Source organism: Acinonyx jubatus, chromosome B2 (assembly GCF_027475565.1).
Source record: "Acinonyx jubatus isolate Ajub_Pintada_27869175 chromosome B2, VMU_Ajub_asm_v1.0, whole genome shotgun sequence".
Classification (NCBI taxonomy): Eukaryota; Metazoa; Chordata; class Mammalia; order Carnivora; family Felidae; genus Acinonyx; species Acinonyx jubatus.
The window spans coordinates 96,527,947-96,552,910 of record NC_069385.1 but is presented as its reverse complement, the minus strand read 5'-3'; the positions used below and the strand labels follow the sequence as shown (position 1 = coordinate 96,552,910).

At 36.9% G+C, this 24,964-nt stretch overlaps 1 protein-coding gene across 29 annotated transcripts in view; it reads right to left on the bottom strand.

Annotated features, from left to right (window-relative positions):
* The window catches only part of DST (dystonin), a 490,174-nt gene that overhangs the window by 216,431 nt on the left and 248,779 nt on the right, over nt 1-24,964 (bottom strand). For 16 of the 29 annotated variants that reach the window (XM_053222643.1, XM_053222633.1, XM_053222646.1 and 13 more), the window contains 4 exons: nt 10,908-10,997; nt 10,277-10,375; nt 8,550-8,627; nt 6,553-6,645 (listed from right to left, as the gene is read on the bottom strand). In XM_053222643.1, the coding sequence (XP_053078618.1) occupies nt 6,553-6,645; nt 8,550-8,627; nt 10,277-10,375; nt 10,908-10,997 (360 nt within the window). Of the gene's footprint in view, nt 1-122; nt 1,455-6,552; nt 6,646-8,549; nt 8,628-10,276; nt 10,376-10,907; nt 10,998-24,964 lie in introns of those variants that run through there. The other 13 variants (XM_053222642.1, XM_027057540.2, XM_027057538.2 and 10 more) reach the window with 3 other exon arrangements.

Here is a 24,964-nt window from a genome sequence, read left to right as displayed (position 1 = left end):
CAACTTCCACACAAGCTAATATGAAAATAATTTAAAACAGACAAATTACAGAACCTCCCTCGGATTATAAGCACCAGGAGTACTTATTTACACCTGCAACTCAGACTCTGCATTTCACTTACCTCATTTCCATCTCTGCCCTTGGAAGCAGAGAACCCAATAGTACAGAGGGAATGACATCTCTTTTTTTCAAAGTGAAAATTGTTTATTTCACAAGGGCAGAATCTCTCAGTGTTATGCTTTTCTTGAACACTGCTATAATTTTTTGATGGGTCTTCAGAAAGCCCACTTTTTTCAGAAGATCTCTCTGTACCATAGTGAATGGAACTTAAGCTGGCTGCCTTTCGTAAAGAGAAAACCTCAGTTTTCCTTTGGAATGTTATTTCTCTCCTGTTGACAGCATCTAAATGTTCCTTCCTCTTTGCACAATATGGAGTGCTGTTCTTTTCTGGAATCCTTTCGTCCAGATCACTAACTTTTACTTCTGTTTCACTGTCATCAGCAGGAGAGGTGTCCACATGGTAAGACCGAATGCTCACAGTACTCGGCACAAGTTTCTGTTTATCATCAACTACAACTTCTGTCCCCTCTTGCCGAATACCACTTTCCGGTTTGAGGTTTGGGGCGGCAGATCCCTCCCGCACCAGTCCCCTGAGTGAAAAAGCAGGCTGTTCTCTTGAGAGCTGAACGCTGCTCTCCCTCTTGTCTTCATTGTCCTGGCTTGGCTCTACTGAGTCTGTGTCACCCAGAGTTGTCTTGACCGGTTTTCTCCTGAAATATTTTCTTCTGGGAGAGTATTTTTCAGGGCTCAAAGGAGTTTTGGCAGGATCTAAATACTGTTCTTCTTTCTCAGTTCTTACACATCTGCAGACATTCCCCATTTGATTTGCAGGAAATCACAGTTCCACAGATTCACTCATTTCAAAATCCAGGGCTTACCTCGATCTTCCGCATTAAGTCTGAAAGTCCCACTCTGACCTCTAATTCCTCAGACTTTGTGACCATCCTCTTCAGCATGAAGCCATTTTGCTTATGAGAAAAACACACGCAAGAAATGCCATGGCATCTTGCCCAGCTGGGTCCCTGTGTCTCATTAGACACCGTGGCTTATTTCTGGCCACCAATCCTTTTAGACAAACATTAGTGTTCACGGTAAAATTACAACGCTGCTGAGCTTTCAAGGCAAACCTCAGCTTTATCACACGAGAAGACTCTGACCCTCACTCTAACTTTCGATTTTCAGAAATGCAGTTACACTACCAAAGTTTGCATTAACCTTTGAAACTACTGGTGGTTCAACAAATCTGAGAGCAAACAAAAAGCAAATACAGGAGTAATTTAACAAAATGTCTTTCAAATTTAGTTTCAGAGAGTCTCTACCATATAATTTTTTTCTTAAGAAAAAACAACTAATTTTGGTACTTGCCAAAAAAAAAAAAAGGCTCAAAAATCTATGTAAATTATACTCAGACTTTTTAAAAACATCAGCCATTAAAAAAAAACCAACAGGATGATTCAATAGCTGAAGGAGAGATAATAAATGCTAAATTCCTAAAAATATCGATTAAAATTATTTCTAAAATCTTATAAAATAGTTTCTAATATTTTTCATATTACATTTTCATATGACCCCAATTTCCAAGCCATTTTCCTTATGTGATCATTAGTATTTTCACATAAGCAAATTGATAAATTTTATGATTTAAAGCATAAAATGCTTAGCCAAAAGAAACACATGAATGTGTTTCTTTTACATGAAGGAAGGCAGTTAAACTTCATATATAACTTTTGTAATTGTACCCTAGTTAAATATTATGCAATTTTACTAGGGTCTTGCTGTAAAAATAGTAAATCAGTATGGAGCCTGATTATCTAAGGTGTGCATATTTCTAAAACTGAGTCACAGATGTGGTAAAAAGAAAATTAGTATGGCATGACTGGACTTACACGTAAGCAGATTATCATTTGACTCATTAGAAAAAAAAAATAATTGCCATTCTCTAGGTAGACTGATCAGAAGACAGAACTCATTATACTTTTCTAAATAAGAATATCCAATTAAATAGTCAAGTTAGCAATGTTGCTGATACTTGTCAATAGGCCTGTGTGATGAGGCTTTCCTTAATGATTCAAAGAGATAATGAAACAATCTCCAATGGCAAAACTGAGTATCCTAGGAGACAAACCGGCAAAAATAAAGGCTCAGATGTGGGTTTATTTTTAATTTGATTTTCAATGTCTTCATTGGCAATGGAACATTATTCACGAGAATTTAAAAGTATAATGGCTAGAGTCTGTACTGGCAAGATAAAGGCACAACCAGCCAGTGATGTGCATCCCATCCGCCATTCCTTCTAGCCCTGCCAGTCTGAGCAACTGCCCCCTCTCCCAGAAATGGCCCAACTTTAGTCTCTGCCTGGAAGCTAGCATTCGTCCTGCAAAGTCTAGCTCTAATATCAGTAAAAATTTCCCTTACTCTCTAACACCTTGCTGATCCTACCACAACACTCCCTCCTCTGCATCCCCATTTTTATTTATATTGCATTGGACTCGTCACCAATAGATTTATGAACATTGTCCCAACAGATAGAACAACATACTTCATTATCTTAGTATCTCTGAATCTAGCATATGGTAACTATTGATAGAGGATTACTGTGTTGATAATGCTTATCTTCAGACAGCCTGACTGGAAAAGAGATTCAACTTGTGATACTGGTAATAAATATATTTTTAATAACTAATTGATCTTTTAAAGTTACTTCCCTTATTTATGCAAAGTATAGAGACAAAACAAACAAACAAAAACAACCAAAACTCACTTGGAGTGAGGATGATCACCACTGCTGTAAATAGCCTTTTATCTTGGCATAATCAGAGAATCATTCTAATCTTAAATTATCAAAGTACTATGAAAAGTTCTTTCATTCAAATAAGAAGAAATATTTTTATTTTACCAAAACATTGTTGCATTCCACTTTAAACAGATCTGGGTCTAATTTTTAAATATTGGTGATAATTTAATTTAATATGCTGTAGTTCAGGTCCTAAAATACACTGGAACTCATAATACATGCCACAGGACCATTAGGATTATATTAGAAGTACTTCTGTGGCTGGTCTTCCTTTTTCTCCCAATGACAAAACGCAGAGTTTCTTAATACAGAATTCTTTTTTAAAAAGTTTATTTATTTATTTTTGAGAGAGAGACAGAGAGTGAGCATGTGGGAGCACAAGCAAGGGAGGGGCAGAGAGAAGGGGAGAGAGGGAATCCCAAGCAGGCTCTGTGCTGTCAGCGCAGAGCCCGATGCAGGGCTCAAACCCACAAACCGTGAGATCATGACCTGAGCCGAAATCGAGTTGGACACTTAACCAACTGAGCCACCCAGCCAGGCTCCCCAGTATATAATTCTTTTTTGAATGACATTTTGCTTTATATCTCTTCAAACTTAAGGTTCTATATAGACTGATTCTAATTCCCAACCATTTTCTCACATTTTGGTCTGACATTTTCTGGTTTCTGCTTGGGAAATGTTTTCTCCAAGGTCTCCAGTCGCTTAGGAATGTTTTCTCCAAGGTCTCCAAAGTCTTCCTTCTAGACAAAACTATGGCTTAGTCTTCATTTTCTTATTTCATACTGCTCATCATTCCTTTATAATTGAAACTCTCTTCCCCTGGCTTCAGCAATACTAGATTTTCTTGTTGCTTTCATCTATCTCTCCAAATGTTCCTTTTCTGTTTCCCCAGATGGAACTTCTTCCTCCTGCATCCCAAATCATGGGCCTTCCCTAAACTTCTGTCCTTAGCTCTTCATGTATTCAAGAGGATTCTCTCAAATCCTCTGGAGATCCCTCTCTCCAACACTTTTATACTGATAACTCCAAGTGTGTCACCTGTAGCCAACTTCCCAAACTGCTCAGTGCACAGATGCACAGGACGCCCACCACACCATCAAACCCACCCGGGAGGCCATTCATTCTCCCCTGACCATCACTCTGTTTCTCTCAGTCATCTACTGGTTTCTTGTTTGTTTTATCTGTCAGGCGCAACGGTTCAGAGTCAGCCTTAATCCCTCTCCTTCGTTCTCTGTGCTCTGTTGCTAAGCCCATTCTTTTCTTCTTTCAAAATGCCATCCCTTGGATTCAATTTCCATCCCCATCTGAGTCCTGACCTTTATCACTCTACTCTGAGATCACCACCTCGGCTTCTTAGCTTTTGTCTCCCTAACTACAGACTCTACTCATTTCAATTTATTTCATGTAGAATTGATAGATTTAGTTTCCTAAAAACATTATTTTTCAGGTTCAGAAGGGTTAAGTGATGCACCCAATGTAATCAACTGCCATAAGTAAGAGTTAATGGTGACACTTAGTGCTGCCTCCCACCACAGTCTGGGTGGCTTCCTACTGCCTCACAGCGCTCTTACTCTGACATTCAAACTCCAGCCACAGCCTGTTTCCCAACTGTGTCGGTAATGATGGGATTGGCTCCCTGCTCCAACAGGCATTTTGTCGTCCCATGTGGGGTTCCTGTAGTCTCTACCCTACTAAAAGTTGTGGGACCTGATCCACTGAGGACTAATTAAAGGATCCCCAGGGGCACCTGAGTGGCTCAGTCAGTTAAGTGTCCGACTTCGGCTCAGGTCAAGATCTCACGGTTTGTGAGTTCGAACCCTGTGTTGGGCTCTGTGCTGACAGCTCAGAGCCTAGAGCCTGCTTCAGATTCTGTGTCTCCCACTCCCTCTGCCCTTCCCTTGCTCGTACTCTCTCTCCCTCAAAAATAAACATTTAAAAGAATTAAAAAAATAATAATAATAATAATAATAATAATTAAAGGATCACTGAGAATGCTGAGGAACTACACATGAAATGTGCTTTTCAGCCAGTTCTACTTAGCCTTTACCCAATTCTAGAAACAAGGTCTTGGCTCTGTGCCCAAATCCTTGCTGTGGTTTAGTGCTCAGTCCCCTAATCCCCTAAGGCAGGAGTGCTCTAATAATTGGCACCCTCAGATCTTTAGGGTCTTGCCTCCAGTTCCTGCTACTGGATCACCCTGACAGCAATACCCCCACACTGTGGGAACATTCACCTGTATTAGCTACCCTGTAGTTGGGCTGGTGACACCTAGTCACCTGGGTCTTCTCCAATTTCCTACCGCTGTAATTTTGTTCACCTGACTGTTCAGGTGCTGGGACTACCTAGACTCTAATTCCTATAGCTCTCCATACCTGTCACATTTATCCTGCTCCCAAATGAGCCCCAGGTACACTATTTCCCACTATTCCCTTACAAATCTTAAATCCCAATAAAACTTGCACAAATTAAGAAATAAGTATTATTCTTCCTGTGATTTGGTTCCAAACCCCAGCTCCTTCCTGAAGCTGGCAAGCTACCTCTTCCTCCTTTAAGGTCCAACTGAACAGCAGTCATTCAGTATGACTTGCCACATGCCTACTATGGGTCAGGCTCTGGGCTGCACAGAGAATATGCATCAGCAGGAAAATGGTTCATAAACTAAAGCAAGTTCCAGAGTTAGGATTCACCTTAAATCAAATAAAGATTTTTTTTTTCAAAAAAAGAAAAACTAAAAATCAAAATAAGCCCTCAATGAGCACAGATTTTTTATATAAATCATACTTAACAAATCTGCATTGACTCTCCTCAAATCCAATTTGAAAAAGTACAGGTCTACACAAAATACAGATTCTTCTAATTCAGGAGATACCGTTATGAGAATTATACTGCCATCTAGTGTCTATCAACAGGAAAAAGGAGTTTGCATAGCTGAGAAACCATAATACCAAAGAAACCATTCTAAGGACTGAATCATAAAATTTTTATGTATCTAAATCAAATAATACTATCCAATAAATAAAAGAAATGAGTCTGCATTCCATAAAAAGAATCTGTGTCTTCCAACACTGAGACTGAAACCGCTTAAAAGCAGAAGTTAAAATCAAAATGGCTGCATTAATGCTTCAGGGAGGTTCAATTTTAAACTAAGTAACCTTTTTCCTCTCTTCCGTAAACCTCCCTTCCTCCCTTCTTAGCCTTTTGCTTCAGGAACCCAGAGCCACCTAGAAAACACGATGAACTTGGCTAGTAGTAGGTACACAATTCCTGTGGAAACCAGCTGGATTCTCTATTTCCCTATAAAATCCTGGAGCCCCTTCCTCCAGGTGGGCTTGTATTTTGAGGGCCTTAGCCTGCTGCAGTCTTCTTTGCCCAGCAAAGCAACAAAGCTATTGTTCCTCTTTATATCCAAACTCCTGTCTTCACCATACATATTTGGGCTCAGAGCATAGAGGCCAGTTTTCCACAACAGGATTACAAGCATCTTAGAATATTTAAGCTCATCAATACCAGGAGACAGGGTGCAAGGTTCACAGGCAGTATGTTACTTGAAAGGAAAAATTTAAATGTACTTTTTAAGAAGCCTGAAATTTATTTTCTTCCATAGGATGTAAGTGCATAATTTATTCTTCATATGAACCACTTGAAAATCAGCAATGAGAGGCTAAAAGAAATGATAACTAAGAAAAATTAAGCTTACCTGAAAGTGCAAAATTATTGTCCATATTAATCCCAAAGTCAACTTGGGATTTCCATCTGTTATGTCATCATTTCTAATATTCACTAATTTCACCTGTGTTATATGGAAAGAAGAAATAAAGCAAACTTTTTCAAACCAGCACATAAGTTATATTTATCTACATAAAATCAATTCTATATTACACAAAGAAAAAAACTGATCTAAGTACCAGTAAATCCTCAAAATATTGTCTTACTCCCTTATCTCTACTCACTTTAGATTGCAAATTATAGAGTCACCACAAAGGAAAAAAAAAAAGGCGTTACTGGTTTTTCTTCTAGAACAAGTATTATAAGTAATCACTTTCCAACTGAAAAATACTACTGAAGTTGAGAATTCTTAAATACTTGAGATTTTAAAATTAGACACAATTTTATCACTTGAAAATAAGCTTTATTTTGCTCTAACCATTAAGATACTGTTCTGAACCATAAAACAGTTTAACAACTTTCTCATACTTCTGTCACAAAGTGGGAAAAAAATTTAAAAAAAAACTAGCATCTTTTTTCCATTTATCTACCATAAATTGTTACCAAGATAAATAAATATGTAAGTCACTGGATATTTGGAAGGCTGCTCAAATATGAAAAATAAAAATAAAAACAAACAATAATACTTAGACTTAAAGCTTATTAACTATGAAATAATGCATTTTCAGGTAAACAAATATAGTAATGATACCTATCATTTATATCCTGGATAAAAATAATTAAATATCATGAATCAAACACAATAATAACTAACATCTCACTTCCTGACAAAACACTGACAAAAACACTTCAGACAAGGAAACATAATCAACCATCAGTCCTTATGAAAACTTCCACTAGAATTAAGAATAATAAGGTAAATAGGAGTGCCTGGGCGGCTCAGTTGGTTAAGCATCTGCCTCTTGATCTCAACTCAGGTCATGATCTCACAGTTTGAATTCAAGCCTCTCATCCTGCTCTGCGCTGATGGTGCGGAGCCTGCTTGGGATCCTGTCTCTCCTCTATGGCCCCCACCCCCACTTGTACTCTCTTGCTCTTTCCAAATAAATAAACCTCAAAAATATTTTTTAAGAAAGAATAATAAGGTAAATAAAAAGTAACATTTAACATATTTAAGCACGCAGTGTTTATCTGAGTTTAAATAAATCACTGTAATGTCAATAAACGAAATAAATGAACAAAAAAATGGTGTTTACCTCTCCCCGTTTTCCTCCCTTCCTTTTTTCTTTATTCCATTAAGAAGCTAAATTGCTGCCACCTCTGATTTCTCATTGTTCGCAGTAATTTTCCATTCCCCTGATTTTCTTTCTTTCCTTTTCTCTACCATTTGAAAAATTACCAATATTTTGGCTTATACCACTATAATACCACAATGCCACCAAATCAAGATCATATCCAATATGGTTTTCATTCTTTAACCATGACTGCTTCTAAAACCTCAAGTTAGTTGGAGGTTGTTGTTTTATTTTTAACTCCTTTTAATTACCCAATATTATCTATTTATAAAAAAAAATATTGTACCACTAAGTATTAAAAATGCTTACACTAAGTTTTTTGAAAGTAGTCCATCAACTATTTTTTATAAAAATAATTTTATATACTAAGTATAAATAATAAAGTATTGCCCCACTACTAAGAACTTTTCATAGGCATTCTTAACATTCTCTTGCTACTAAAAGGTCATTAACTTCCTAGGCAAAGCATTACAATTCTAACAGAAGGAAAATCAGTAGCTCTTATTCAGATGGAAATGCAGCCACTTATAATTCCTGTGGGCTTACACCTACTATTAACTTCCTTTTCTTTGGAGCAAATGTTTGAACATATTTTTAAATATTTGTCTCTCAAAAGCACAAATTTAAACATTATAATTGACAAATTTAACTGTTTCATCCCCCGACATGTTCCTATCTAGATGTACTCCATCACATGTGTTTATATGATTATAGTCTTTGAAAAACATCATACCTGGCGTCTTTTCAAATAGTCAAGTGCAATTTGTACATTCTGTAGTCTGTGAAAACGCATCCGACCTTTTTCTCTGGGCTAAGAATAGAAAAATGCAGGGTATAAAAAACACTATAGTTTCTGATACCACGGACCATGCTAAATACACTTATGATGTATACTCTATAAATATACTTTATGCTCATCTTAACATATCAAAACAGGATTTAATATTTGGGTAAACCCATTAGATTTTTTAAATTAAAATTAAATTAAATTACATTAAATACTTTTAATTGTTTTGTATTATTTGAAATTGAATTTAAACAAATAGGGATTTCTCCAAATGTTTTATTTAAACATATGCTTTATTCCATTTTGCTTTATTTAAACAAAAGAAAAAGAAAAAATGCCACAGAACATACAGACTTTTTATAGTCATTATACTACAATTCTAGCCTACAGTTTATTAGCTTTGGATGCACAGAAAGAATTAAATACCATTCCCCATTTTGCCTTCTTAATAAAGTCTATTGTCAAGCGGGTTTTTATAATTATATATGTATGGCATGTTAATGAAAATGAGGTAAAGTAGCATGCAGTTAGTATAAAAATCACCAAGAAGGAGAAAGATGGAGTCTTACTTAGCCATGATAGAGGAAGAGAAAAAAGCAATTAAAGCCATATATTTCCTCTTTATTTTATTTTAGCTTTTTCACAAAATCAGTTGAACTCTTAATAATTTTACTGCTTAGGGATGGACATGACTGTTTATGATCTCAGGAAAACTGGCAATCCATAATTCTTTTCGTTGGTGCCGTTTTCCTTGAGAAATGTAACAAGTTAGCAGACGGAAAACATAAGGAGATAGAGCTGAGAAGATGCTTAACAAAAATACAAAGAATGGAGTTGAAATTTTTCACATAAAATCTCCCAAAAGGAAGAAAAGAAAAAAAACACTGACAGCTTAGCTTCTCAAATATGAATATTGAGAGCCAAGGCACCATAATGAAAAGACAGCAGAGTACAGAACGGAAAAATAGGTTCTATATAAACAGGTAGAAATAATGTTGGTAAATTCACCCAATGGATCCAAAAAAAAAGCACAATTTCCAAATCAGGGGCACTTGGGATGTAGATGACAAAAGAAGCATTATCTGTCTCGCAAAGGTGGGCTGAAGTCAACTAAGTGTCATGAAGATGAAACAGTTCTATAGGTTCTACCAGGAATCCAGATTTTAAAACTTTCCCCCCTTCTAAATAAAAATAAGACATAGAAAATACATAAATAATGTCCATCAAATACCTATTGCCAGTATGATTTAAAGCATAAACTTAAATAGGAAATAAATTTCCATAAGTCCCTTCAAATAAAGCAATAGTTGCCACATTTGAAATATATATTCCAGAAGTGGAACAAATTTGCATAAAAATTAGCAGGATAGTTGTCAAGATTTCCACATTTATATAAAATGCATGTAAAATTCTTTAGCTAAAATGGCATCATATAATTCAATCACATATGTTCAATTACCATGCACTGCACAGTAACGTCTAAATAAATTTAAAGAGAAAATATTTCCTTTGTCCAATTTTTTTGGTACACACACATCTACCTCACTATGGGTTTTGGTCCTTTCTATAATTTTCTAAAAAGGAGCCCGAACCCATGGGTTACTTCTCTATCACGTTAGCGCTCACCGCACTGTAATGGCTAGGTTAGTCGAGTTATGGGGGCCGACACCTACCCCCTTATCCTCATCCTCCACATCCTCATGCTGTTCATATTCGCATGCTTCTGTTGCACTCACCAATCGTAAGGTCTTCAAAAAATCTCGCTCCCTTGGCTAATGAATATAACAGACAGAAGATAGGACAGCAAAGACACAAGACAGACCAGAAATGAAAAGAAGAGCATGAACAGAACATAATGAAGGAGAACAAGTAACCAAGAAGGGGAAGTAATGTTCACAAAAAAGGAAATGACACCTGTGGAATGGGTTAGACCATTTTCCAGAAAGCAATGTTTATTTCCTTGCTATTTGTGAGTCTTTTAATATGTGGTTATATTATGCATCCAACCTCTGCTAAGCAAAAAAACCCAAAGGTAAAAAAAGAAGCAAGAACAAAAATAGTAGTTTTATTATAGAACTGATTACATAAGCAAAGTAGTCAAAGGGCTTCAATCTCCCAAATTCACATCACTTGAAGTCTGAAAATGATCAGGAATCTAACCAGAACTCTTTTTTTTCAGGCAGAATTCACAGCTCTAAAGGCGAATGTTGCAAAAATCTGAACAGTCTCTACCAACAACACACTGGTCCTTACGTAGACAGCATTACGTGTTCTTCAAACTAAATTAGGAAATTTAAAACTTACCAAGGTATCTCCCGAAAGAACCTCTAAAAGAGAGATTAAATTGTGTCCATCCCTTAAGTCTTCATAGAGATCATTCACATGTTTTCGAACCTACACAAAGAAAAGCAATTTAACTTTTGGGTCTAGAACGTAGATCATCTTTAACACTAAAACAAGAACAAGGACAAGTAGGAAACATTCCTCATACAGTGTTCATTCTTGCAGCAATATTTTCACTTTGATTTTCTCATTACTTAAAAACTAAATTTGAATTTAAAAAAAACTAAAAAAAGTAAATTTCATATTAGTAATTCCTAAAGACAAACAAAATTGTTATCTTTTTAACATACTAGAGTTACTATAAATAAGCTTGGACAACTACATAGGGTTACAATTTTTTAAATACAGGCAATGGCAATAACCTTATTCATGATTCCTGATATAACAGCCAGAGCCACCTTAGCAAGACAAGCAAGTTTTCACCCCTCCCCCTAACCCGAGCTGGTCTTTCTTCCTATTCTTTGTGCCACCAGATCCAGGAGGCCAGATATACACGTTCCACACTTTAAACTTCCAGAAATATAAGCTAGGTGAAGGGCCCATGAGACTATATTCTTACTATTTTTGAAATTTCCTTAGTCTCTATATTTTTTTCAAAAAAATTTTTAATTCACGTATGTCAAGTTAGAAGACCTCTGCCCAAACCATCCTGTGCACAACATAAATCTTCTTGTGACGGGGGTTTTTATAACCACATTAACACTAGCACAAAGTTAACACCTAATCTATAATAGCTTCTTCCTCCATTCCACAGGCCTGATTTAAGCTTGTGACTTTAGAGCACAAAACACCAAAGATTTCCCAAAAGCTTTGTTCAGTCTGCCAAGTAGGGATATCTCCTATAAATACTTGGCCTGCTCTAAGGTTTGTGCTAGAGAGACAAATGTCAAAGCAGGCTATTAAGATGGCTGTTCCACAGCGGGTTGGCATGTTTCCATTTTCTCACCTTTTAGTGATTCCAGGCTGCATTACTTTGTGTTGATCTCATTAAAAGAGTTAAGAAAGTGGCCCAGAGGCAGAGACCAGAATCCCACCTACATCACACATAGGGCACAAGCCCTATATGCTTGCCAGTTGGTGTGGTAAACTCTCAAAGGTTTTGTACATATAAGTCAAACTTCTCTGCATTTCCAAAATGTCAAGTGAATATACAGCACAAAATAATAACAAGATCTAAACTATGATCAAAACTATCTGAATGCATAACAAGCAAGGGCTAAAGTAAACTGGAAACAAACTTTTGATGGTTAAGTTTTTCATCCTAAAAAACTTCAAATACTATTACATTTTATTATCTTAGTTGACTACATACATATTTTGCAGTTTATCTGTGTCAGAAAATACTTTTTATTAATGAAGAAAAATTCCCTTGTTTCATATTAAACTTACTAATTCCTATGTGTTTTTGCCTAAATCACAGAACTTTTCAATATTTGATTACCTATCTAGGGATCATTAGCCACAAATATTGTAAGTATTAAACGTAGGCTCAACAGCTCTAAATAACTGCTAATATCAATAGTACCTATAAAATGTCCAGTAACACTGAAAGTGAGTCAAATTACGTTAAAACAAGTGTCCCCATCTTCACAGACTGACATTTTATTTTGATTTCCTAATTCCTGAGAAATATCAGCTGAATCTTTGGTGTCACAAGATAACGATGCAACAATAAAATATAGTTTAAAAAATGTTTCAGTTTCCTATAAAAAAAGAGCATAACATATTTTAGGCAGTTCTAATTTAGAAAATCTGTAAATATCCAAAAAAGTTATAAAGTGATTATCCCTTCCATTTGGGATACCATTAAATGACAATCCCCTCAAGTTCTCAATTATATTTCAGAGATGAATCAATTTTCAAGAATATTTTCAGGAACACATCTACCACACGCATGACACATATGCATGCAAATAAGCAACCTAGAGAAATGAGTACTAATACTTTTCTTTTTTTTAATTTTTTTAAGTTTATTTAATTCTTTTGAGAGAGAGAGAATCCCAAGCAGACTCCACGCTGGCAGCAGTGCCTGACGCACGAAACATGACATCATGACCTGAGCCAAAACCAAGAGTCGAAAGCTCAACTGATAGTCACCCAGCACCTTTAATGCTTACTTTTCTACTCACTCATTGGAGCACTGTAAAAATTCCTTTAGTCCCATTCCAAACTACGAATTTAATTTACAAGACTAAGGACCTACTGAAAAACAAGGCAGAAGAGTTATGCTTATCAATTTCTGCACATCAATGCATCTAGATCTAAGTACTTCCCTGTGCATCTCCAGTGTAACGAGAAGGCAGCCTAACTCTAAAAGAGCCTGAACCTAAAAGAGATCACATTTATATAAATAATACTATGTAGTTCCTGATCCTGGCTTAATCTCTCAAAATAAATGACTTTATTGTACAGGTCTGACATTCTCAGCGCACGATCAGGATGTGGCCTGCCATGACAGGAACTAACACATAGTGCTGAGAATTCCATGCTCTCTGGTCCACTGGACCCGCCCACGCACTGCCAAAGCCACATTTCAATCCACATCCACTTCCTTTGTCATTCTCACTCTCAGACAGTTAAAGATGAAGTGTGATTCTGAACACTTATTTCATAGGAAGGCAATTTCACAACTTGCTTTTTGCCAAATCAAACTAAACCTTCTTTCTGACATCAGGGACAATTTCCAAAATCAGGTGCCATTTTTCATCATCATATATATGCCAACAGTAAAGAAAAATTAAGTTAGATATGTGTAGAGAAGGATAATAATAATATGATGCCATGCAAAACCAAGTTAGGAAAAAAGAAAACATGTAATAAGGGAAAAAAGAATGAGGAAACCTGCATTTTAGTCTTGCTTCTGCCACGGGTCTCATGAGCTAGCACCAGCTGCCTATCCTCTCTAGGCCTCAATTTTCTCATCTTCAAAATAAAACTTTGCACACAGGCCTCTAGTCTAAACCAGAGAACAAAAATTCTGTGATCTGAAAATGGTACAATGGAAAGCTGCCCTTAAGTCTTATGGCTTAATTTCTTAAGAATTTTAGGAGAGAATACAGAAATACACTAATTTCTGTAATACTTGAAAAAATCCTGAGGCTATACTGCCTATTTTTCCTGCCTCAAATGATTATTCTGAAGGTTCACGTAAATACTACATATAAAAAATGCTACACAACTGCAAGAGATACCATTATCATCATCTTTATCTTGCTATGTCAAGCAAATGTTACCGTTATTAACAATAATAAATACAGGGACAGTTGGCGGGCTCATTCAGAAGAGCATAGGACTCTTCTGAAGGACTCGGCATACAACCCTGAGATCGATCTCAGGGTTGTATGTTCAAGTCCTACCTTGGGTGTACAGATTACTTAAAAATAAAATCTTAAGAAAAAAAAGGAGTTATAATAATAATAGTAATAATAATAATAGTAATAATAATAAATACAAATACATACACAATGAACTATTCCTAGGCACCTGAGGTTGTCTGTGTTCAAGTGCTTGTACTTGCTCATTTTCCTGACCACCAAAGAATGGGATGAAATAAAATGTTAATCAACTATTAAAAGTCAGCAAATCTGCATTATGGGGAATGAGTGGTTCTGGATGAAATGAGTGGAAATAATTGGACTTCTCTAGAAATAGCTGATCTAGTGACCAATTTATAAAGAAAAAAAGGAATTAAATAGTTAAACTGACACAGAAAAGCTTTTTATTTTGTCCTAAGCCTGAGTCATAGACATTTGGCCTGGTAACTTTCCTTCACAGATGACTATACTAACTGCCAGCAGTCTTAACCTTCTGCTTCAATTTTTAATAAAACATTCTTTCTTCTCATTTTGGAAATTTTCCCCCGTGGGGCAAAAAAACTGTCTGAATAAATTGTGCTACGGGAAGTGATGAGCAAAGTGAAACCAGTCTGAGATACTCTGGGATTAAATTATATAACTTGAATTACATAATAAGGATGAAGCATCATTTTCTGTATTTCATACAATTCTAGCATTTGCAGTGCTTTTTAAAAGGTGCGCACTGCATTGCATCTGCAGTTCACCCCTAGAGGGCACTAATCCTTTGCTTAAGAACAGTATCCTAAGGAAGGAAAATAAAGTACAAAATGGTGGGGAGGGCACACCAGGAGAGAGATTATAAACAAGGTGATAGTGATGATGACATAAGCAATACTGCAATTCATTTTTAAGATATATATGTATATATTCTGCCAGATTTACATCATCTAAATGGCTTAGATAACCAAAAACCCCACTCTGAAAATTTGTTAACTTTTGATTGTTTGGTTTGTTGTTGCCTAAGTCAAATACAACTTTGAAGATAAGATCATCATCTAGCTGTTCATTTAAATACGTTTAAGACTGCCTTTTTTAAAAGTCTGATTTTGTAGTGGTTGTTGTTAATCTAGGAAAATTCCACAATGTTACTTCCCACATTTAAACTTAAAGTTACCATGTAGCTGCAGTTCGGTTAAGGTCACTAAATCTTTACTGAGCGTCCATTACATGCCCAGGTGTCATTTAACTTGTAAGGGTACAAGATGAATAATAAGAGAGTGCCATCTCTCGAAGCCTTCAGACTGAGATGACAGAAATGGAGAAAAGAGCTTAATGTTCCAAGAGGAGGGAAGAGCAAGAACAAAGACAACCAGGCAAACATGCACACAACTGTGTTGTGAGCTCCGAGGAAGGCAAGCAGCCTGTGAAATGAGTGAAAGGAGAGGCAGAAGGTGAGGTGGGGAAAGGTGGGCTGGGAGACCCGGCGGGACAGCTTTGCATGCCACTTTGGGAAGAAGCTCAGACCTTTCCTGAGCAAAGAGAACCACAGAAGGCTCTTAAGCAGAACAAGGACTCAGTATCTCTGACCAATATAAAAGCTTCCTTGTAAAGTATTATCTTGAGCAAAAAATAAAGTAAAATAAAGTATTATCTTAAACCCTCATCACACATCCCAGCACAGCAAGGGGCCCAACAGCAGCCACAAGAAGCATCCAAAGTCCTCTCTTAAAGAAGTCCTACATCCAAAGGATACAGTATTCTGGAAAACAACTAGCTATCTTTAGGAAGGAACATAAATAATAAAAGAAGGCTTGTCCCAAATAAGATCGCCTCACAGCCTACTAATTGAGTGAAGAGAAGAGGGACAGTCAGCTTCAGTGAAAACTATGAATTAAAATGTTTTTCAATGCAATTTTTTTTTTACTTCAAACCAATACACTCATGAAAAATAAGCTACCACATTCTCTTGGGAGAGATCCTTAGAAATTCTAGTTCAAAAAATAAAAATAGGGAAGAGGAGCAAACATAAAATTAAATTACATTAAATTAAATTAATCTATCAATATATTACCTTACTAACTAGTGATGAGTAACTAATGCTTTTAAAATACACAGATATGTTTAAAAACAATATATATTCTTGGGTAATTATGAGACAGGAAAACCAAAGGGACCCCATGAAAGAAAGAGATGGCTTTTTTTTCCTTTGCTTCTTTTCATGCTTCTGTTCTTGCTAAGACCCTACACGCCCCTTTTACACACGCTTTAATGTATATCCTCCATTATAATAAAGGACAAGGAGTTAATGATTTCTTTGGAGTCTTGCAACCAATAGATAACATCTAAGGAGTGACCAGGTAGGTTGTCATGAATGTTCTCCAAGACCACTGACTCCAAACACCTTGATGTCAAGACCCCTGGCTCCAGAGCATTAGTGACTTATGGAGGACACTTGAGCACTCATGCTAGTTGGACAAGTTCCTGGATGCCTGAGACAACATGTACACCAGACCACCGACCTCACTTAAACACTCCAGACCCCCTCCCCCTGGGGTGTCTGGACAGCTCAGGCATTGGAACATGCCACTCTTGATTTCTGGGTTGTAGGTGTGAGCCCTGCGTTGGGTATAGAGATTACTCAAAAATAAAATCTTTAAAAAACAAAAACTCCAGACCCCTAAGCAAAGATGAGACTCATGCTCCTTTTCCTGAGTCTCCTAGACACCATTGTCTGTAGCTGCTCTATGTCGTCAATAAACTCGGCTCTTCTTTCCTGTCAACTCACGGCTCTTGTTTTTTTTGTTTTTTAATTTTTTTTAATGTTTATTTATTTAAAAAAAATTTTTTTAACATTTATTTATTTTTGAGACAGAGAGGGACAGAGAACGAATGGGGGAGAGTCAGAGAGAGGGAGACACAGAATCTGAAACAGGCTCCAAGTTCTGAGCAGTCAGCACAGAGCCCGAAGCAGGGCTCAAACTCACGGACCGCAAAATCATGACCTGAGCCGAAGTCGACCGCTTAACCGACTGAGCCATCCAGGTGCCCCTAATGTTTATTTATTTGTGAGAGAGAGACAGACAGACAGACAGACAGACAGTGGGGGAGGGGCAGAGAGAGACAGAGACACAGAATCCGAAGCAGGCTCCAGGCTCTGAGCTGTCAACACAGAGCCTGACTTGGGGCTCGAACTCACAAACCGTGAGATCATGACCTGAGCTGAAGTCAGACACTTAACCTACTGAGCCACCAGGTGCCCCAACATGGCTCTTGTTTGATTTCCATCCTGTGAGAAGCCAAAGATCCTCTTGGCTGGTCCCGCAGGGACCCCTCTGGGTCCTCGGACCAGCCTGCCTGCATCAGTTAGTTGCTTTATCTGAACAGTTTTCTTTACTCCAGTACTATTTCTTCAAGAATTGTGAAAGAATAAAAGCTACAGTTTACATTCTACTTAAATTACTATAAATTCTAAATTGGTGCGAGCAAGTATAATGGGGAAATATCCTTGTCTGCTATAATAAAAGGGGTGTCGTGCTTTTTTTTTAGTAAATATATTAGGTCAGCATTAAGGCCATACTTAATTCATATTCTTTACTGTTTTATAAAACTATAAAGATATTTATCATAAATCTTAAGGTATTAATGAATAAAATAAGGAAGCATTTAAAACAAATCAATGTTGATCCTGGGCAGTACAAATAATCTGTCTTCTTTATGTTGGAGCCAGTAAGTTCTTTGACAAAGAAGATTTCTCTTTTAAACTTTCAGGTTTATAATCTATGATCAATTTAAAAAACAAAAGCAAAAAGGTCTTCTCTAGCCTTTCACTAAAAGGTAGAACATTAGATGGTTAAATAAAATAAAAGCATTTATTTTACTAATAAACACTTTTAAGATTTGGGAACAGTTTAGTCTTCACCTACATATTTTTTATATTCTCTTTTGCACAGTTTCACTATTATCATAGGAATCTTTTCAAAAGGCTCCTTCAATTTTTTAAATTTTGCAAGCGTGCAACTATTTTCCATAAAAATCTGTTTTGGGTTTGGGATAGTGGGTTCTGGTTTGGTTTAGTCTGGGTTTGAATCCTCTACATTTCCTTCCAGTTCTTCCCTCTAAGGGAAGATGGGGGAAAATTTATTTTTGTGTGTATTTCCCCATTAGCCTGCAGATCTTTGATCACTTGCAGAGTTGTATAGTTCTTCTGCTAAGCAATTACACATAATGTCACTGAAAGAGAAAAATGAATTCAAAAATGAGTTACTCTACTTACTTTTTTGCATCTGTCCACTGTTTCTTTTTTTTTGGAGTTAATTTTTATTAAAGATGTGAGCTAGACAACCTCTGTACTATAATGTCAGACCAATGAACACCGATTTATAAAGAAACCAGCATTATCAATTCCAGGTAATCTTTAAATGGAGTAGGGAAAGGAAGGATGGGGTGCACTATTTTAGCTGAGATTTAAAGGATGTTTCTGTCCAGTATTCTGTCACCAAGGGTAAAATCTAATGATGTTTGGCAGGAGGATATGGATATCACCTTTTAGAAGTTTTTCAAGTATCCTCCTAGCTCATTACTTACATATATCTTTCTTTAAACCATTTATGACTTGAAAAAAATCACGGTAAAAGCTATTCTATCAAGAGCAGTTCTCAATAATAACATAAGTTAAAGAGAAGGAAGCAATCACTAGCATTTTTGTTTTAAACTCTACACTCAACACAGGACTTGGACTCACAAATCCCAGATCAAGAGTTGCTTGTTCTACCAACTGAGCCAGCCAGACACCCCTCATCACTGGCATTTTTATACTCACCTCTTTCTGGTTCACATTCTCACAATTTGGGCAAAAGAAAGAAAAGGCTGGCCAAAGTGGGGAGGGCTATAATCACAATACTTCTAATGAATAAATAATAAGCTAGTCAATGAGACTAAATTTTTTTTCATTAGAAACTAAATTTTGATGTAAATGTGTGACAACAATAATAATTTAATAAGACAAATCATGAGAGCTGAGCAGAATACTATTATAATAGCTAGGTACTACATGAGTTCATATGTGCCAACTCCTAAAAAACATAACTAGACATAAATTAAGCCTATTTAACCTAGATGGTCTGTAACTACAGCATCAAAGTCCTACCCTTCACCACCAACATTTTGAAAGATTCCACTGTATTTTCAAATTCTAGTTTCAAATGAAAAAGTTTGAAACAGAATTGTGCATATTTTTCAGTAAAAATCATGTAAATTCTTTTAAATTGTTAATTCCTTTTATTTAAATTAGTCATGACCAAAATTTACAACTAGTTCACAAAATGTGCATTTCCTCAATAAATCCCCACTTAAGGACTCTGGGAAGGTTACACCGGTATCATAAGTCAGGATCAGATTAGTTACTAGAAAATGGTGATGCATTCAGGTAAATATATTCAGTTCCCATATGAAAATGAAGACAGCTCCTGGAATACAGAAACCTATCAGTCATTCGCCCCTTAACGCCAAGTCACTTCATCTGACTGATTTTCTTCTTAACACCCATTATCAATTTCAGAGAAACCTTACATGGTTGATGATTAGATGGCATAACTTTTTTGGGAGGAGGGGGGTGGGCGGAGAATCTGAAGGAAGCACTGCAGTGCAGGGCATGGTAGGATTCCAGAGTAAGAGCTTTTAACACTAAGAAGGCAGCAGGAGAACTCTGGGTAGCTGGTGAGTGGGGACAGAAGAGTCCAAGAAAGAGATATAGAAAAGTGACAAAAATGTCAGCTACTTCACAATTCTGATTAAAGTGCTTGTTATGGCACCTGCTTACTGAATACTTTTGAGTTGAATTATCTCCTTTGGGGCATTTGTCAGATGCCCTATAGAGTGTCAATGGCTGACATGTTACACAGTAATTCAACAATTAAGTAGATACTTGTCCCCAAAAAAGAACTGTTCTCTCTCTTTGTGGCACCATTTAAAATACCTTTTACAACTGGACCACTTTCTTACACCATACACAAAAATAAACTCAAAATGGATTTAAGGACTTAAATGTGAGATACTGAAACCATAAAAATTCAAGAAGAAAGCACAGCCAGTAATTTTTCTGACACTGGCCATAGTAACATTTTTCTAGATCTGTCTCCCCAGGCAGGAGAAAGAAAAGTGAAAATAAACTATTGACACTACATCAAAATAAAAAGCTTCTGCACAGCAAATGAAAGCATCAACAAAACTCAAAGGCAAGCTACTAAATGGCTGAAGATATCTGCAAATGGTATATCTGATAAAGAGTTAGTATCCAAAATATATAAAGAAATTATATAACTCAATGCCCCCCCAAAAGTAATCCAATTAAAAATGGGCAGAAGACATGAACAGACATTTCCAAAGAAGACATACAGATGGCCAAGAGACACATGAAAAGACGCTGAAAAGATTCATCATCAGGGAAACGCAAATCAAAACCACAATGAGTTATCACTGCACACATGTCAGAATGGCTAAAATCAAAAACGCAAGAAACAACAAGTACTGAAGATGTAAAGAAAAAAGAACCCTCATGCACTTTTGGGGATGAAAACTGGTTCAGCCACTGTAGAAAACAATACAGAAGTTCCTCAAAAAATTAAAAATAGAATTACCATATAATCCAGTGAACTACTGGGTATTTACCCAAAGAATACAAAACACTAATTCAAAAAGACATATGCACCCCTATGTTTTCTGCAGCATTATTTATAATAGCCAAATTATGGATGAGCCCAAGTGTCCATTGATAGATAAATGGATAAAGAACATGTGGTGTATGTATACACACACACACACACACAAAATGGAATACTACTTATCCATAAAAAGAATGAAATCTTGCCATCTGCAACAACATGGATGGAAAAAGACAGTATAATGCTAAGTGAAATAAGTCAGCAGAGAAAGACAAATACCATATGATTTCACTCATATTTGGAATTTAAGAAACAAAGAAAACAAGAGACAAAGCAAAGAACAGACTCTCAACTATAGAGAACACAGAGATGGTTACCAGAGGGGAGATGGGTGGGGCATGGGTGAAATAGGTGATGGGGATCAAAGAGTACATTCATCTTGATGAGCACTGGGTAATGTACAGAATTACTGAATCACTACACTGTGTGCCTGAAATGAATATAACACTGTATGGTAACTATACTGGAATTTTAAAACTAATAAAAATTAAGAAAATACCTTTTACAACACTGTTGCTTATAGAAAAAAATAGGTACTATCTCAGCATACACACAAAAAACGGAGAATCGGCTAAGCCTTCAAAAAGGAACTTCATCTTACTTCATGGATGATGTCCAGCATGCTTCTGCCAGTCCTCAAGCAAACAGTGAGCCAGTTACTGGAAGGCTTGCAATAGGAGTCAGGGTCTAGGCTGGGGAGGAAACAAGGCCCTCATAGAGAAGGGGGAGTGCTAGGCAAGTAATCAAATCCACCTGTGGAGAAGGAGCCAGGGAAGGTGGAGCCGTCAAGTGCAGATATCTCCTGGTCACAGCACCCCGGCTACTTCCCTTTCGGAGCACTGGGCAAGAGACTACCAAGGGAGGCCATCACACAAGTGGTAGCTTCATCTCTTTTTAAGTATCAAGGGCTGGAAAATCTATGGGGTCTCTCAGTACCTTCTTTCATAGTTTTTTTTTTAATGTCTATTTATTTGTTTTGAAAGAGAGAGCAAGCAAGCAGGGGAGAGACAGAGAGAGAGAGAAGGAGAGAGAATCCCAAGCAGGCTCCATGCTGTTAGCACAGAGCCTGACGTGGGGCTTGAACCCACAAACCATGAGATCATGACCCCAACCAAAACCAAAAGTCAGACACTTAACTGACTGAGCCACCCAGGCACCCCATATTTTATAGTTTTAAGGCCTTTACAATACTCTGACACTCTCTGATACTTTATACATAAATTAATTCACTCTTCTTTAAACATAAGCCCATTTCCTCAAGTCCTGACAAACCACTGAGAACAACTGGTTGTATCCTCTACATTAAACCTTTGAAATAACCCTGGATTATGACCAAGACAACTGTCACAGGAGATGAACAATGAAACTATTTTTAAAGATACTTCTAGATGATGAGATTCCTCTATTTTTGCTACAATGCATGCTGATGCCTAACACCTCTTCCCGGTTAAAAAAAGCTTCCTTAAATCCAGATGAAATTCCAACTCCCCAGTACCATGATGTATATTTCCAAAATAAAAACACTGAAAAACATATTTAGGAAACTGGCAATTTTGAACAGAGTTACAAACACAGCTTTATTCTATTAGTCACCTAATAAAAATTTTTTGACAGAGGTTCTATTAACTGTTGTTAAAAGTAATCCCTGTAACAGAATTATACCTTCTGTAGGAAGATTAAAACTCTCAAAGATGTCTTTAATTTCTTCAAGTTGATTCACTTCTTAAATGACATTACAATTTTGCCAAATTTCCAGATTCCATTTACTCAACCAAGGCCTGTGCACCACAAATACTCAACGGCTAATCCTCCCAGCTGTTCACGACCAGAGGAGATGCTGTATTTATGCCTCATACTGGAGCCTCAAATCTAAGTGTGAGTGATTTTCTCTCCAGCCTCAGTTCTGAGCACTCTCTCTTTTGAACTGACAAGACTCACCAAGAGTAGGCTTGAGCTAAGTAACACCTAGCAAATCAGAGACCACATGTGCAAAGGTGAACCACAGGACACAGCTGTGGGTATAGTGCAAGACATATAGGCCAGTGCCTGAACAATAGAGCGCTCCTTCTAATCCCAAAGGCGAAGAGAATGTGAAAAGAAAACTGAATGCTTGGGGCGCCTGAGTGACTCAGTCAGTTAGACGTCCAACTTCAGCTCAGGTTATGATCTCACAGTTCGTGAGTTTGAGCCCCATGGTGAGCTCTGTGCTGACAGCTCAGAGCCTGGAGCCTGCCTTGGATTCTGTGTCTCCCTCTCTCTCTGCCCCTCCCCCACTTGTACTCTGTCTCTTTCGAAAATGAATAAATGTTAAAAAAAAATTTTTTTTAAACTGAATGCTTGAGGTCACATTCTTGAAACTACCCCTGTCATCTCTCTCCACTTATACTCATGGTATTCCCTGCAACCTAAAATGCTGCTCTGCTCCCCCTCCTCTTCTGGCTATTGAAATCTTACTTTTCCCTTCCAGGTCAACCTGTAATGCCACCCAGACTAAGAAGGCTTCTCTTCTATGTTCATATATTCCATGGTTTATTCCAGGACACCAGTAATCATTTTCCTTATAGAATCGTTTTATGTACATGATGTACTCAAACATAAGCCCCTTAAAATGACAGGGCCCTGTCTTAGGTCCTCATTGTAAATGTGGCATGCTTTTGCACAGTACTTTTCATATAGTAAACATTCAAAGACGGTTTGTTCAATAAATAAAAGATTAGTCATTTGCACTTTGCTTGTGAATGTAGGCATGCCCTCAGCTGTGGGCCCTTGAATGCCTGCCCAGTTACAGGAAGAAAAGAGCAACTGAGAAAACAGATCAAGAACTCCATTGGGCCATTTCCTAGCAAGGGATCTGTCTTTGCTCCCAGGGCCTATCATGGCATCTATGAGAGTTAGTACCTAGCTTCATGTCCTATCACACAGTTGGAGTGAAATAAATGCTGCTGAATGATTAACACACAGAGGAGAAATGTTCATTTTGGCATGCCAACCGTCTAAGTATTTTCCTGAACCCATCTAAATTAGTTTGGTGTTCTGATAAATCAGGTTATCAGAACTTAATAATTAATCTATAACAAAATGTTTTAAATAAAAATAGACATAAAGATCACTGACACATAATAAAGTCCTGAAAGAGACCCACATATTTATGGCTTTTGACAAAAGAAAGAGCAGAAGAGCAATTCTGTGATGAATCTTTACAAAATGATACAGAGAAATTCAATATCCACATGCAAAAAGAACCTTTTCCTCAAAAGGATCAGCGACCAAAACGTGAGAGCTAAAAACTATACAATTGCTAGAAGAAAACATAAGAGCAAATCTTTCTGACCTTGGGTTAGGCAAAAATTACCTATATATAGCACCAAGGGCATAAGTGGTAAAAGAAAACCCAATAATAAAAGGACACACAACCCAACTTAAAAATAGTCAAAGATCTGAATAGACATTTTGCCAAAGAAGATACACAAATGAGCAATCAATGTGTGAAAAGAGGCTCAACATCATTAGAGAAATACAAATCACTATCACATTAGAGAGCATTTTGTACCCACTGGGATAGCTAAAATCAAAAAGAAAGTCAGTAAGTACTGGAAAAGATTTAGAGAAATTGGAAGCCCCACCCCTGCCCCCACATGGCTAGGGGACATATAAAATGGTGCAACTCTAGAAAACAGTTTGGCATTCCCTAACATGTTAAACTAGATTTACCATATGATCCAGCAATTCCATTCCTAAATAAATATCCAAAAGAAGTGAAAAAACATAACCATACAAAGACTTGCATGTTTATGTTTACAGCAGCATTATTCATAATAGCCAAGTGGAAACAATCCAAATGCCACTCAACTTTTAGATGAATAAACAAAATAACACATCCTTAGAATGGAAATACTACTTGACAACAAAAAGGAATGAAGATACATGCTACAACATGGTGAACCTCAAACACATTGTGCTAAGTGCAAGAAGCCAGAGAAAGGACACATTCTATTTTTGTGAA